Source organism: Sorex fumeus, unplaced genomic scaffold, assembly GCF_029834395.1.
Source record: "Sorex fumeus unplaced genomic scaffold, SorFum_2.1 ptg000129l, whole genome shotgun sequence".
NCBI lineage: Eukaryota > Metazoa > Chordata > Mammalia > Eulipotyphla > Soricidae > Sorex > Sorex fumeus.
In genome coordinates this window covers 2,192,198-2,206,751 of record NW_026606186.1, presented here as the reverse complement: position 1 = coordinate 2,206,751, position 14,554 = coordinate 2,192,198, and the positions used below count along the sequence as shown (strand labels likewise).

The window sequence follows — 14,554 nt, the reverse complement described above, 5'->3', positions numbered from 1 at the left end:
AACAGAAAAAGGCAATTAGTGGAAGAAATCCTCATTCAGAGGAGGGATGTTGAGGACATAATTTTCTGTGTAGTCTTCAGATTTCCTTCAGAGGCAAAATAGTATGGTTTAATGGAAATGCTCATGACATTTGTGGATATATATTTTTTCAAGGTACAGAGATTTCATTTAGATGCCTAAAATGTATAAATTGAGGGTGGACCCTATTATGACCATTTTACTTGATGTTCCTGAACTTGAAAATTTCACATAGCATTCAGGAAAATTAAAGATTGCAGATAGAAAAAACTCATTATCCTAAAGGGGTATCTGCATATACTGTGTGAATTAATACTTTACACAGAGCTATGAACCTCTGTCTGACATATTTATCTGCATCAGTATACACTACTCTGATACGGAGGACTAGAAATACAAGTGAGACAGGATTAGTTCAGGTAAGTTCGACTACTGTGGAGAGATAGCTGAGTCGTTTGTGTATGACCTTTTGGTGTGAGACATGCTGAGGAGAGACAGTGAAGAGTCACCTCATCTGGAGGAGGTGGTACCCTTTTGGAGCTTTGAGGATAAACTGGATTCAAGAAGAATTGGAGACGTGAGGGGGCTACTGTGAGAGATCACTGCTGTCAGTAACAAAGGTGAATGTTGGCCATTTTATGGTATTGTAGAGACAGTAGCTACAACATAGCAAGGCATAGCAACTAATATTTTCATTGAAAAATTAAACCACAAGCAATTAAGCTCAGCATACAGCATTCAAGTGCTCATTTATTTAGCTAATTTGCTAGAAATTGCTTTTATTCGTAGGCGGGATCTTCCAAGATTTAGTTGGTTCTTTGCCCACTTTGTAAATATTCAGCATAAAGCCAGGCCAAGTGGGGAAAAGTGAATGAAGATACTGCCTTCAGCAGCTCCTGCACCCTCTCAAAGTCAAAGAAAAAACTTCACTATGCCAAGCGTATAAATGAGTATTTTCACATCTGCCATTTGCGTGGAATATGTTGCAAGAATGAATAGTTACGCATTTTTCCTCCTATTGTTTGTTCTTGGAGTCTTAAAAAAGTTGTAGTGTCAATCCCCATATGTCTTGAGTAACTTTTGGTGAGGAAGGAAAATAGAGCTATTGAACTTTGAGAGTGGAGAAGGCATTAGCATATAGCATTGGTATCAGTGTTTTACAAAGATGGGGCCCCACACTGCTTCCTTTCCCCAACCTTGTCAAACTTCTGCCTCTTGATAGTTGTATTTTCATGGTGATGGTTGCCATTCCAAATTCACCTCTTCTATTCCTGTGCCAATTCTGTCTTGCTTTGTCATCTTAGTTTTAATTGCTCTAATAAGAGGAGTCAAAACTTTGAAGTTTTCTGAAGATAAGACTTTCACAGAGTCTCCTCTTTGCCACAGAAGATAGGATCATTTAACAGCAATGTAGATGCTGCTCAAAGGTCATCTTTGTCCTCTGGGGCTATCATTGTGGACTGGAATAAGTGCAGTTTAAACTCACACCATTAGAAAATGCTTTCTTTCCTCAAAGAAATAGAACTGCATTGTTACTGTAGCACTGTCCTCCCATTGTTCATCGATTTGCTCCAGCGGGCACCAGTAATGTCTCACAACAAATTGTGAGACTTGTTGTTGCTGTGTTTGGCATATTGAATACCTCACGGGGAGCTTACCAGGCTTTGCCATGTGGGCAAGATACTCTCGGTAGTTTGCCTGGCTCTCCGAGAGGGGTGGAGGAATCGAACTCAGGTCAGCCATGTTGGCCATTTGCAAGGCAAATGCCTTAGCCACTGTGCTATCGCTCCAGCCCAAATAAAGAAATGAATAATAAGAATCACTATTTTACTATGCAGTTAGTATTTTTAAAGGGAATGACATTTTTCTTACAGTTTGTGCTCTTATGAACCCAGAAGAGAGAGATTGCTACATAAAGTGGAACAAATAGATTTTTCTTACTGTTTTTGTTTTGTCTTGTTCTGGAACCAGACCTGATAGTGTTCAGGGCTTTCTACTGACTCTGTGCTCAGGAATTGCTACTGGTGAAGATCTGGGTACTATATGTGGTACCCACAGTACTATCTCTCTGGCTTGCTACTGTTTCTTTGTTTTTTTTCACAAAAAAATTATAATTTCTTTATAATTTCTATTCTTTTTTGTCTCATATAGCTTTATTTTCATTCCTACTAATTGCTTTAAAGTTTAAGCTTGTAAATTTCACCAAGATACATTTGTAAAATATACCATGACTAGAAAATTTTTCTGGGGTTGGGGACTGAACTCGGGGCCTCACACAGGTGAGGCAAACGCTCTGGCACCTAGAAAATTTTAGAAGGAAGTCTGATCAAATTTTCTCTAAATAAACTATGGTTGCTAGGTAATTATAAATGCCCTTCAAGAGCTAGTGTTTGATGGGTTTCTATCTGTGAAGTATTATCCAGTACTTGAAAGAGATGGTGTTTTTTTCTGGGAGTAGTCAACATGTAGAAGCTGGAAATTATCAGTAAAATCTTTTCATTTTACTGGAGAAAAAAATTGGACTTTCAGTGAAGATAGTTGAGAACGTAAATATTGTCTTTTTTGTTTGTTTTACATTATTTAGTCAGCGGTTTGCTTTTACAGTTATGCTATATCCTTCTATGTGGTAGTAGACTTAAATACTTTTTAGCTTTTTCCCTTTTAAAGTACACCACCCAAACATTGTTTGTATGACACAATGCAGAGGAAACTTGTTTGTGTTTGAGACACTAAGTTATGTATTCTTTTATGGCACCTCCTATCCCTGGGGGGACATTAATATGGCAGTATTTTAAATAATGTAGCTAGAACTTCACTATCCAAACAAACAAGAGAGACTTAAGGATTGAATAGTTGCTCTTTTGAGCATTTATAGCCGTTTTTAAAATAAAACTTAAGAAGGAAACATACTTTCTTACTTTAGAGGATGTTTTGTTATGCTTTATTGCATTTTATTAGTACTTTCTGAAAATAAAATGACAATTTTATTGGTTTTCATATTAAGAATGGTTAATAGTGACTAACAAGAGCTCAATTTGGAGAAAAGTTTAAAAATCCAAAAGCTGATGCTAGGGTGATGAGCTTGCTTGCAGCTGGCCCAGGTTCGCTGGTACCACATAAGTTCTCCCAAACCCTGCCAGGAGTGATCCCTGAGGATAGAACCAGGAGTAAGCCCTGAGCACTACCTGGTGTGGGCAAGCCCCTGCCCTCAACTCAGAAAATTGCAGTTTTAAAATTGCAGATATGATTGTAATAAAAATACATATTTTAGGCAAATAATCGCACTTACAGCCATTTCATTCCTGTATTTCATCAATGCATAACACGTTGAGTTTTTTCGTGCTCTGGATGAGAATCATGCCACTGGATCTTGAATCTTGAGTTCTTTGACTCAGCTCTTATGACCACTGAGATTGGTTGTGTGTACATACAGAAACACATCTGTAATTTCAGAGAAAGGAAGAAAGGTCCTAGTTTTGGTTCTCTAAGTTGAGTAAGTTGAGGTTTTTATGAGTTTGAGTTCAACAATTTAAAGATTGTAAAAAAATAAGGACACAGAAAATGATTTCTTTTGGTATGGTGGGAAAACACATTTAAGACACACAGGTTTATCAGGGAGTTTATATCATGGACACTCATGTGACAAAGGGGTTGTGGGGAGCTAGTTTGTTGCCGCATGTTTGAAAGGCAAATGAAGAACAAGCTTGATGTGCTTGAGTCTTGAGTCAAGAAGTGTGATGGGGAAAGTTGTATTCTCACGAGCCCAGTTGTAAAGAGTAGTTGGTACTTAACTGGTAATATAGCACATAATTAAAGCTCAAATACCTTAATTTATAAAATGAGATAAATTTTCTAATTTATCTTACAAAAGATAAAAAGTCTTTTATGCTTTTTATCTATTTCCAAAGGATTTTGCCAAAGGTAATAGATAAAAGACATAAAAGAAATATACATGAATTTGGGTTTCTCATCTCATGGCATCTGTGGTATATAGAGAAACAAGACAAGGAAATGGAAGGTTTGAAATGATGGCAGATCCTTAACCTTGGATTCAAAACTGAGAGTGCCAAGTAAGTGTGTAGTAGATGCAGGGGACATTGAGGTGCATTGAAGGCATCTTACATATAGATATTGTCTTGGATACTTTGGTGGTGGGTTGTGGAAGGGGAATGTAACTCTGTCATAAGAACCATAAATATTAACCCTGTTGTAAACCTATGACACAAACTATAATCATCAAATAAAAAAAAAACAACACAAATTTGCCAAGGGGTTGGGGTGATAGCTGGGAGAAGATTGTAAGACATTGGTGGAGGAACGCTGAAGTTGATGATAGGTCTGGAGTTGGACCATTGTATGCCTGAAACACTGTTATTAACAGTACTGCAAATTATAGTGCCTATCTTTTTAAAAAAGAGAAAGAAAAACATACAGGAATAAAACTTTAGAGAAAAGTTTGACGGGATGTGTGACAGAATCAATGTAAAAGAGGGTAGGGTTGAATTTTATATGGTGCCTTTCTTCATGAATGTATACTAAGGCAAATAAACAGAATCTCACAAGTAGGAAAACAGATTTCCTTTTCTCTTTCCTTAATTCCTGTTTTTTTTTGTCAGCGTGAATTAGTTAATACACTGAAGGGTTGTGCCTCTCTTTTCTTTATTTTGAAATGTCCCCCATGAGATCAACTTTCGTTTAACTTCCTTCCTCCCTATGACTTTGTTATGCTGCTAAGAAAGAAGGCTCACAGACTTTTGGCACTAGACTAGTTTAATAATCTGAACATTGGCTTACTGGAACAAGACTTTAAAAAACAAAACAGAATTAGGGTCATATTTTATAGTAATATTAGTATAGCAACATTAATAATTTGTTAACCATTGATTATATGTAAATATTACTAGAAATATCAAATATTATCAGTGCGACTCCTTACCACTTTAAATTTAAAATGAAATTTGAAGTTTATTTTTAAAAAATGCTTAAGAAGAAACAATATTTCCTTTGTTGCTTTGTGAAAAAAATCAACTAAACAATGATAATTATTATAACCACATGTGCAGGATGTTGTGAATACTAAACTGTGTATCTCTAGATGATTTCAGTGTTCTTTCATTTTTTTTCCAGGATTGTAGCATTCCTGAGATAGAGCTTTGCCCACAGTCTGACCCAACAAGTTGTCCTATCTACATACAGCGAGCAGTTCCCAATTTGGAGGAACTAAATATTCCTAAGACAATGTTACTCACTGTGAAGTCGGGAGTGTATGTATCAGTTTCTCATTATTACAGTGATTGATGACCACTAACAGTTTTTGTTTTCATATTTCAGCAGGTGGCATTCATAACTTCATTTATATTTCTAAATGTCCCAAACCTATAGTAGGATCAAAACAGATTGATCCTACTATTGGTACCAATTAAAACTTTAATAAATAACCCACAGGATATATAATTTACAGATATAGATCTCGACAGATGACTTTTCATAAATTTTTGATATTGATAAATTTAAAAAATGACCCTGACCTAAAATTCTGGAGATCAAATCATTGCTAGATGCCTAAGTAGAAATAGTTGGTGAAAAGATGTCAGGAACATGTCTTTTTGTTTGTACTGTACTTCTGCCAAGCAACTAGAACACAGGCATATTATAAATGAGGAAATTAGATGGTTTTTAATATGACTGTCAGTCAAACCCATGGCAAGCATTATCCTCAGTGGGGAAAAACTAAGGGCCTTTCCTCTAAGATCAGGGACAAGACAAGGATATCCACTATCACCATTTCTGTTTAACATAGTGCTGGAAGTACTTGCAATAGCGATTAGGCAAGAAAAAGACATTAAAGGCATCCAGATAGGAAAGGAAGAAATCAAGCCCTCACTATTCACAGATGGTATGATACTGTATCTCCAGAATCCTAAATCCTCTACCAAGAAACTCCTAGAAACAATAGTTTTGTACAATAAAGTAGCAGGCTATAAAATCAGTGCCCAAAAATCCATGGCCTTCCTATACACAAATAATGAGAGAGAGGAAAGTGACATGAAAAATATAATCCTGTTCACAATTGTGCCCCAGAAAATCAAATACCTCGGAATCAGCCTAACTAAAGAGGTAAAGGACCTCTACAATGAAAACTACAAAACGCTACTCCATAAAATAAAAGAGGACACAAGGAAATGGAAACATATCCCCTGCTCATGAATAGGAAGAATCAACATCGTCAAAATGGCAATACTCCCAAAAGCATTATACAGATTCACCATGATCCCTATGAGGATACCCATGAAATTCTTCAAAGAAGTAGATGAAGCACTCCTGAAATTCATATGGAACAAACAATGCCCATGAATAGCTAAAGCAATTCTTGGGAAAAAGACTTGGGGAGGCATTACCCTCCCCAACCCCAAACTCTACTACAAAGAGGTAATAATTAAAACAGCATGGTACTGGAATAAAGGCAGGGCCACAGACCCATGAAACAGGGTGAAATATCCGTACACACAACCCCAAATGTATGAACATCTAATCTTTGATAAGGAAGCAAGAAAGTGGAACAAGGAAAGCCTCTTCAACAAATGGTGCTGGCATAACTGGACAATACATGCAAAAAATGGGCTTAAACCTCGACCTAACACCATGCACAAAAGTCAGATCAAAATGGATTAAAGATCTCAACATCAGGCCAAAATCCATACGGTACATTGAAGACAAGGTCGGCAAAACCCTCCACGATATTGAAGCTAACAGTATCTTCAAAGATGACACTCCACTGACCAACCAAGTGGAAACAGAGATAAACAAATGGGACTATCTTAAATTAAGAAGCTTCTGCCCCTCAAAAGATACAGTTACCAGAATACAAAGACAATCTACAGAATGGGAAAGGAAATTTACCCAATACTCATCTGATAAAGGGTTGACATCAAGGATATACAAAGCACTGATTGCACTCTACAAGAAGAAAACATCTAACCCCATAAAAAATGGGGTGATGAATGGAAACTTTCCCAAAGAAGAAATCTGAATGGTTAAAAGGCACATGAGAAAATGCTCTACATCCCTAATCATCAGGGAGATGCAGATCAAAACAACAATGAGCTATCATCTCACACCACAGAGACTGGCCCACATCCAAAAGAACAAAAGCAACCGGTGCTGGTGTGGATGTAGAGAGAAAGGGACTCTCCTTCATTACTGGTGGGAATGCCGACTGGTTCAGCCCTTTTGGAAAACAGTATGGACGATTCTCAAAAAAATAGAAATTGAGCTCCCACTTGAATCAGCAATACCACTCCTGGGAATATATCCTGGAAAGGCAAAAATGTACAGTTGAATTGACATCTGCACTTCTATGTTCATTGCTGCACTATTCATAGTAGCCAAAATCTGGAAAAAACCTGAGTGCCCGAGATCAGATGACTGGTTAAAGAAACTTTGGTACATCTACACAATGGAGTACTATGCAGCTGTTAGAAAAGATGAACTCATGAAATTTACATACAAGTGCTACTACATGGAAAGTATCATGCTAAGCGAAATGAATCAGAGAGAGGGACAGATGTATAAAGATTGCATTCATCTGGGGAACATTAAGTAACAAAATGGGAGACTAACACCCAAGAATAGCTGAGATAAGTACCAGGAGGTTCACTCCATGGCTTGGAGGCCAGCCGCACATGCTGGGGGAGAAGGCAGCTCAGATAGACAGGGGAGCACCAAGTAAAGGGTGTTGGGAGGATCCTCCCAGGATGAGAGATGCTTGCTGAAAGTAGACTATAGACCAAACATGCTTGCCACTCAATGCCTCTTTTGCAAACCACAGCACCCAAAAGGAGAGAAAGAACAAGAGGGAATGCCCTGCCACAGACGTAGGGTAGGGTGGGGAGGTGGGGGGTGGGAGGGATACTGGGAGCATTGAAGGTGGAGAATGGGCACTGGTGGAGGGATGGGTACTCAATCATTGTATAACTGAAACCTAAGCACAAAAATTTGTAAGTCTACAACTGTACCTCATGGCGTTTCACTAATAAAAATTTAAAAAAAAAATGCCACAAAAAATGGCTGTCAGCTAGTAAGCATGGATTTGGTACCACGCCTTTCTGGTTTAGCAGTTATTGTTAGGACTATGGGTCTAAATTATGACTTAATGTAGTAAGTTATGACTTGAACCACAAAATCTCTGAATCCTGGTTCACCATGGATTGATCTCTTTTATTTGTTATTGTTATCTTTTTAAATGATGGTTTAGGTAGAATTTTGGAGTCCCTCAAGAATATCTTTTCTTCATCATTCAAATCATAGGTTATACAGTTCTTTAACAGATGCAGTAGTTGACCATCTATGAGAATTCTGTGACTATCAGATTAGGTGGAAACTGGGTGTGTCTTTTGTGAATCTTATTTCAAATACTATACCCGAGGCAGTCAATAGAACTGATATTCATTCTCAAAATGTAGGTCATGATGAGAAGTTTCTGGTGAAATCTCCACCTCTGACTGCTTCAGTTTTCAAAAGAAAAGGAAAACGTAATAATTTTGCTTTTCAGTACTACTTGAATATACCTTTTAATGTCACACCTTATAGTATTGGAAAATTTAAATAGGGTAATGTTTAGTGCTTCAAAAATATGGTAGAATGTATTTGAACGTAAGAACTTAATAACTTGCTAACTCATGTGGTAATCTGGAAATGTCACCTTAAATATATTTTACTAGTTTAGGGTAATTCTGTGGAGGAGGTTTTCTGTTTTTTTTTTCTTTTTTGTGCTCAGTTTTACTTTAACTTAGAGAGTTCTAGCAAAATTGAATGAAATATTTTGATTATACTTAACCTTCCTTTAATTTCTTATTTAGTTGGCTTGCCTACCCAGATATTAATTTTAAGGGGCGAGCTACAGTTCTGGAGGAAGACCATGGTACCTATGAGATTTCTACTACCGAAATGAAATCAGTGCATCCACTTCAGTTGGTAAGCAGTTTAAAACCAAATTTTTCCTAAAAGCCCAAGAATTTAAAATTAAATTGCTATCATGATTAACTTATGCACGTCAGACTTTAAAAAATGAATATATGTACTACTAAGCAGTACATTATTTGTGAAATATTGTTTCTTTATATTGTATCTATACATGAGAGCATTTTAATATTTTCTAGAAAACATGTCTGAATTTCTACTTTGTGTTGTTTATCACAAATATTGTGATAAAATATCACAAGTATCCTTATAAATATTGTGCTGTGAAAATTTTGAATATTTCATAATGTTCTGGATTTTCTGTTGCTTATTAGAGAAAGAAATCTAGAAAACTGTACTCTTCCAGAGATAAATTATAAGTTCAGCATTATAATAAATGGCTAATTCTGTCCATGGACATTTAAAAAATAGTAGTTATACCTGTAGTATTTACTTTTGTTGCATTTGATAAAAGGCAAATTATTCAACTAATTGTTAGCTGCATGAAAAACATTTTTAATTGTTGTGTGCCATTAGAAGATGAAAACCAGGAAAACTAATGAATTTTAAGAAATAGGACATTGTAAGGCCAGAGGAATAGTACAGTAGATAGAACATTTGCCTTTCATGTGGCTGGCCTGGGTTCAATCTCTGGCATCTCATATGTTCCCCTGAGCCCTGCAAGGAATAATTTCTGAGACCAGAGCCAAGACTAAGTCCTGAGCTCTGCTGGGTGCAAACCTCTCCATAACCCCCCAAAAAGAGATACCACAATGTAAAGTAGCATTAAAAACAAGGAAATGATAGACTTTGTGGTGTTTTGGGAAAAGGTTATCTTTGACATCACAGCGACATTAATAAAAGGTATTGATAGAAGTTGAAAGAGAAAGTGTTCTGCTCTAGGAAGCCCAAACAATAAACACTTTTGGGAAAAATTTAGAGAGCATATTTACTATTAGGTGGTTTAAAAATCTGCTTGGCCAAGTGACAGTCTTCTAATTTTCGTTTTATTTTTAAATAATTATATATGAAAAAGAACTTATATCCAAGATATATAATAAGCTCATGAAACAGTAACAAGAAAACAAAGCCATCAGAAATTGACAAGAGCTGAGTATATTATTTTAATTCATTAGCAACTCCATTCTTTTTGGATGTTGCAGAGTGCAAAGCTCTTAAATGGTGAGCTAGACTTATGGGCTAAAATTCAATGTCTTTTCTTGTCATAGTTAAAATCAGCAAGGTACTTTTTTTTAACATTTCTTGTTTATATGTACAAACACACATACACACATATAATGCATATGACTTGATTTGGCTACTTGTAAACTTTACTACATACATTTAGTTATAGGAGGGTCACTCCCTGTGCTCAGGGGGACCAAGGCCTTGTGTAGTCTGTGGTACAGAGCTGATGGTTCTATGCTTGGGAACCTGTGCTTCTGAGGATGACCAGGCTTTTCCTGGCAATCCTGTTGTAGGGGGAGGCAGCCAGTGCCAGGGGTTGAACTCGAGACTTTGCATATCTGAGGCATGCTCTCTTACCACTTGAGCTATCTTCCCTCCCATTATTTAAAGTTCTAAATTTGCTGCAACTTATATTTAACTGGTATATGATCCTCACTGATTACATCTTTATATTTCACTTTAGATTGTTTTAAATGTTTTCTAATAAAATCTCTTGTTATCTTAAGGGTGGACTGAAAGTGGAAATGCCTATGAATTTAAAGGTAAATATAAACCAAACTTTTGTGGTTAACTAAAAAAGTTAATAATCTTTAACTTTTGAACTAGTGAAAAACAAAAATTTACATGCTTATAGTACCAAAATAATGATATTGGGGAAGGGGAATTGATTGTATGAAATGGTTCCTGAGGGCCCAAATTATGAATGGGTGTGAGGTTAATGTTCAAATATAGAGGTTTATACTGAAGGCTCAGTGAAACTCAGTAACCACCTACAGATAGGTTAGAAATATGGTAGGTTTAAATCTTTTCTGAGTGAGGAGGAGGGTCTTGAAAGGGACAGGGTTTAAGATTGAAGCTTCAAGCGGATATATCTAGCAGTCACTTGGAAAATGATATTCAGGAAGGCAATCGGGGATCATTACACAGAGACATGCATAGCTTCTTTCACTTGGATGTCAGGTTGTTTGTATGTATCTGAAGGGAATTGTCGAGGCAGTGAAACTAGGATGATAATAGTACTGGTATTAAGTACACTTTGAAAGAAAATGAAATTTTTAAATATATAAGAAAGAGGGGCTGGAGCAATAGCACAGCGGGTAGGACGTTTGCCATGCACGCAGCCGACCCAGGTTCGATTCCTCTGCCCCTCTTGGAGAGCACAGCAAGCTACCGAGAGTATCCTGCCTGCAGGACAGAGCCTGGCAAGCTCCCCGTGGCATATTCAATAGGCCAAAAACAATGACAACGAGTGTCACAATGGAGACGTTACTGGTGCCTGCTTGAGCAAATTGGTGAACAACGGGAGGACATTGCTACAGTGCTACAGGAAGAGAGGAGGAAAACCGGTACTGTGATTAGAGATGCAAATGGACCTTTGTTTTATTAGCCCCCAAATTCCAAAATAAATCACAAGTCCTTGAACCTCCCCTTTTCTGGGCTTCAGAATTTATGGAATTGGTCTTCTCTCAGTTACATAGGTGGAATATTTATTCTTAGAAAATACAAGTTTACTGTGGTGAAAAGTGCTTATTTCCTTATCAGCCAAAGGAAGTTTTAGTTTTAAAAATTTTTACTGAAATACCATGCTTTTTTTGGGGGGGGGGGGTCACACCAGGCAATGCTCAGGGGTTATTCCCGGCTTTGTACTCAGAAATTACTCCTGGTGGTACTCGGGGGGACCATATGGAATGCTGGGAATTGAACCCTGGTTGGCTGCGTGCAAGGCAAAAATGCCCTACTCGCTGTGCTATTGCTCTAGCCCCTGAAATACCATGGTTTAAAAAAAAATAGTTTTAATGTTTATGCTTTTGGTGTACAAAGTTTCTGCACCCATTTCTCCCATTCATTCCAGAGTGCCCAGAAGCCTCGGCCACTGTCCTCAGACCACTTTTAGTCACGTTGTTCCCTACTCCCTGCCTACCCATCCTCTGCTTAATGACTTTAGTCCTGTTGAAAGAGTCCAAGAGCTTCTTTTTTTCTTTGAATACTGTCATTCCCATACTTGATTTTATATAGACCACATGTGAGAGAGATTATTCAGCATATGTCCTTCCTCTGATTAATTTTGCTCACCCTGTCACCCTGTAGGTCTACTCGATTTATAGAAAAAGGCTAGATGCCATTATTTCTTATAATCAAGATGTATTTCATTGTGTATACATACCACAGTGTTATCTGGGTTATTCTCAGATCTTGGCTACTGTTTATAGTGCTGCAGCAGACATAGGTGTTCATGTATCTTTTTGAATTAACATTTTTCTTTTCTTGGGATAGATGCCAAGGAGTGGAATCACTGGATCATATGTAGTTCTATTTTTAATTTTTTGAGAAGTCTCCATATAGTTCCCCACCAGCAGTTCCGGTAGAATTTTTTTAAGTTTAGTATAAGAGTGTATGTACTACACTTGGGCTTATGTTGATATCATTCATATATGAAAATTTAAAGTACCTGGATCATACACATGTGGATATTATTTTGGTCTGCATGTTGTCAGAATTTTTCAGAGACTCGCCAAGTGCTTCCTAACATATACTCCAGGTTTCAAATCCATGACCTAATAGATGCACAATTAACTGTAATACTCCAAGCATTATCTCTGATTTCTCCTTGTTTGCCAAATCAGGATTTCAGATGTGACAGGCTGCATCTTCCTTGCAGATTGACTAGCTATCGAACTGAATGATTGGGATAGCTATAGACAGTGTCTAAGTTGTTAGATGTTAGTTTATGACTCGCTCATTAAGAATCATTCTTATTCTCTCCATGTTCAGCACCTATAGCATGTATTAAGCCCAAATAAAATTTAATCACTTCAAATACAGTATCCTGTGAAATGATAATATACATTATATTACATATAATGTATATTATAATTTATCATTATAATATACATTATATTATATATAATGTATATTATAATTTATCAGGCTTGCATATTTTCCTCAGACATTATTAGTTTTTAGAAATAAGGAGCAATTGCACAGAGGGTAAGGCATTTGCCTTGTACACAACCAATACGGGTTCCATTCCTCTGCTCCTCTCGGAGAGCCCAGCAAGCTACCGAGAGTATCTTGTCCTCATGGCAAAGCCTGGCAAACTACCCGTGACATATTGAATATGCCAAAAACAGCAACAAGAAGTCTCAAAATGGTGCCTGCTCGAGCAATTCGATGAACAACGGGAGTACAGTGCAACAGTGCTATAGAAATAAGGAAACTATGGGTTTCTGATTCAGTATGTTTAAGTATGGGGTCGTATATGCCAGTATCAGAGTTACTGGTTGCACGGTCACGGTCACAGTCCTCCCGTTGTTCATCGATTTGCTCAAGTGGGCCCAGTAACGTTTCCATCATGAGACTTGTTGTTACTGTGTTTGGCATATCAAATACGTCACGGGGAGCTTGCCAGGCTCCGCCGTGAGGGCGAGATACTCTCGGTAGCTTGCCAGGCTCTCCAAGAGGGGCGGAGGAATTGAACTTGGGTGGGCCATGTTGGCCGCTTGTAAGGCAAACGCCCTATGGCTGTGCTATCGCTCCAGCACACAATTATTTATTTGCATTTCAAAATAAGCATAGACATAGATATTTTCATTGTTGGAATTTCTACATACTAAGGACAACTTATCCTTGGGAAATAACAAGTATTAAAATGGTAGAGGAGAAATATGCCAATCCAAATTTGAAGGAAATGAAATACTAAAATGTTTTCTTGGGACTGGAGAGAGAGAGAGAGAGAGAGAGAGAGAGAGAGAGAGAGTACTGCAGATAGGGTGCTTGCATTGCATGTTGTGGACCTGGGTTGAACCCTCAGCACCCAATATGGTCCCCTGAGCTCCACCAGGAGTGATCCTTGAGCACAAAGCCAGGAGTAAGCACTGAGCACTGCCTAGTGTGGCCTAAAATAAAAACAGAAAAAAAAAAGTTTTCTACTGTAATGACTCTTCCTCCTATATGAATCACAGTCACAATAAAAAAAGTCATTATTTTTCAATCATTATTTTAGGGAGTTGTATCAAGGACGTGCTTATCTATTTCTTCTCAGTGACTAGGTATCATCATAGATGCAGCTAGTATTATAAGAAATCACATGGACTTTTTCAAATAATATTGGAATCCCTAGACTCTCAAGAATTTTTACTTGTTATCTAGGAAATTCAACAAGTATGAGCAGGTCTGTATTAGGTTCTAAATATGCTAGATTGTTTATTCAAGTCCCAGTTATAAGAGACTTTAGTTAACCTGTGAAGTGCTCCTATTATTTGGGTAACTAGGCAATGTAATCTTGCTTTAGTATATTAATGTTAAATAATAATGAAATAAGATAGTTGCTTTTAGCTTGTTAAGTCATATTTATTGTATCACTGTGTAATTATTAATGAAAAAGTGGGAG

General features: G+C 37.2%; 1 protein-coding gene across 1 annotated transcript in view; it reads left to right on the top strand.

The window, feature by feature from the left end:
* CRYBG3 (crystallin beta-gamma domain containing 3) overlaps positions 1-14,554 on the top strand; it is a 134,292-nt gene that overhangs the window by 67,308 nt on the left and 52,430 nt on the right. The window contains exons 8-10 of the mRNA XM_056138592.1: positions 5,146-5,282; positions 8,877-8,991; positions 10,671-10,706. Of these exons, the coding sequence (XP_055994567.1) occupies positions 5,146-5,282; positions 8,877-8,991; positions 10,671-10,706 (288 nt within the window). The remainder of the gene's footprint in view (positions 1-5,145; positions 5,283-8,876; positions 8,992-10,670; positions 10,707-14,554) is intronic.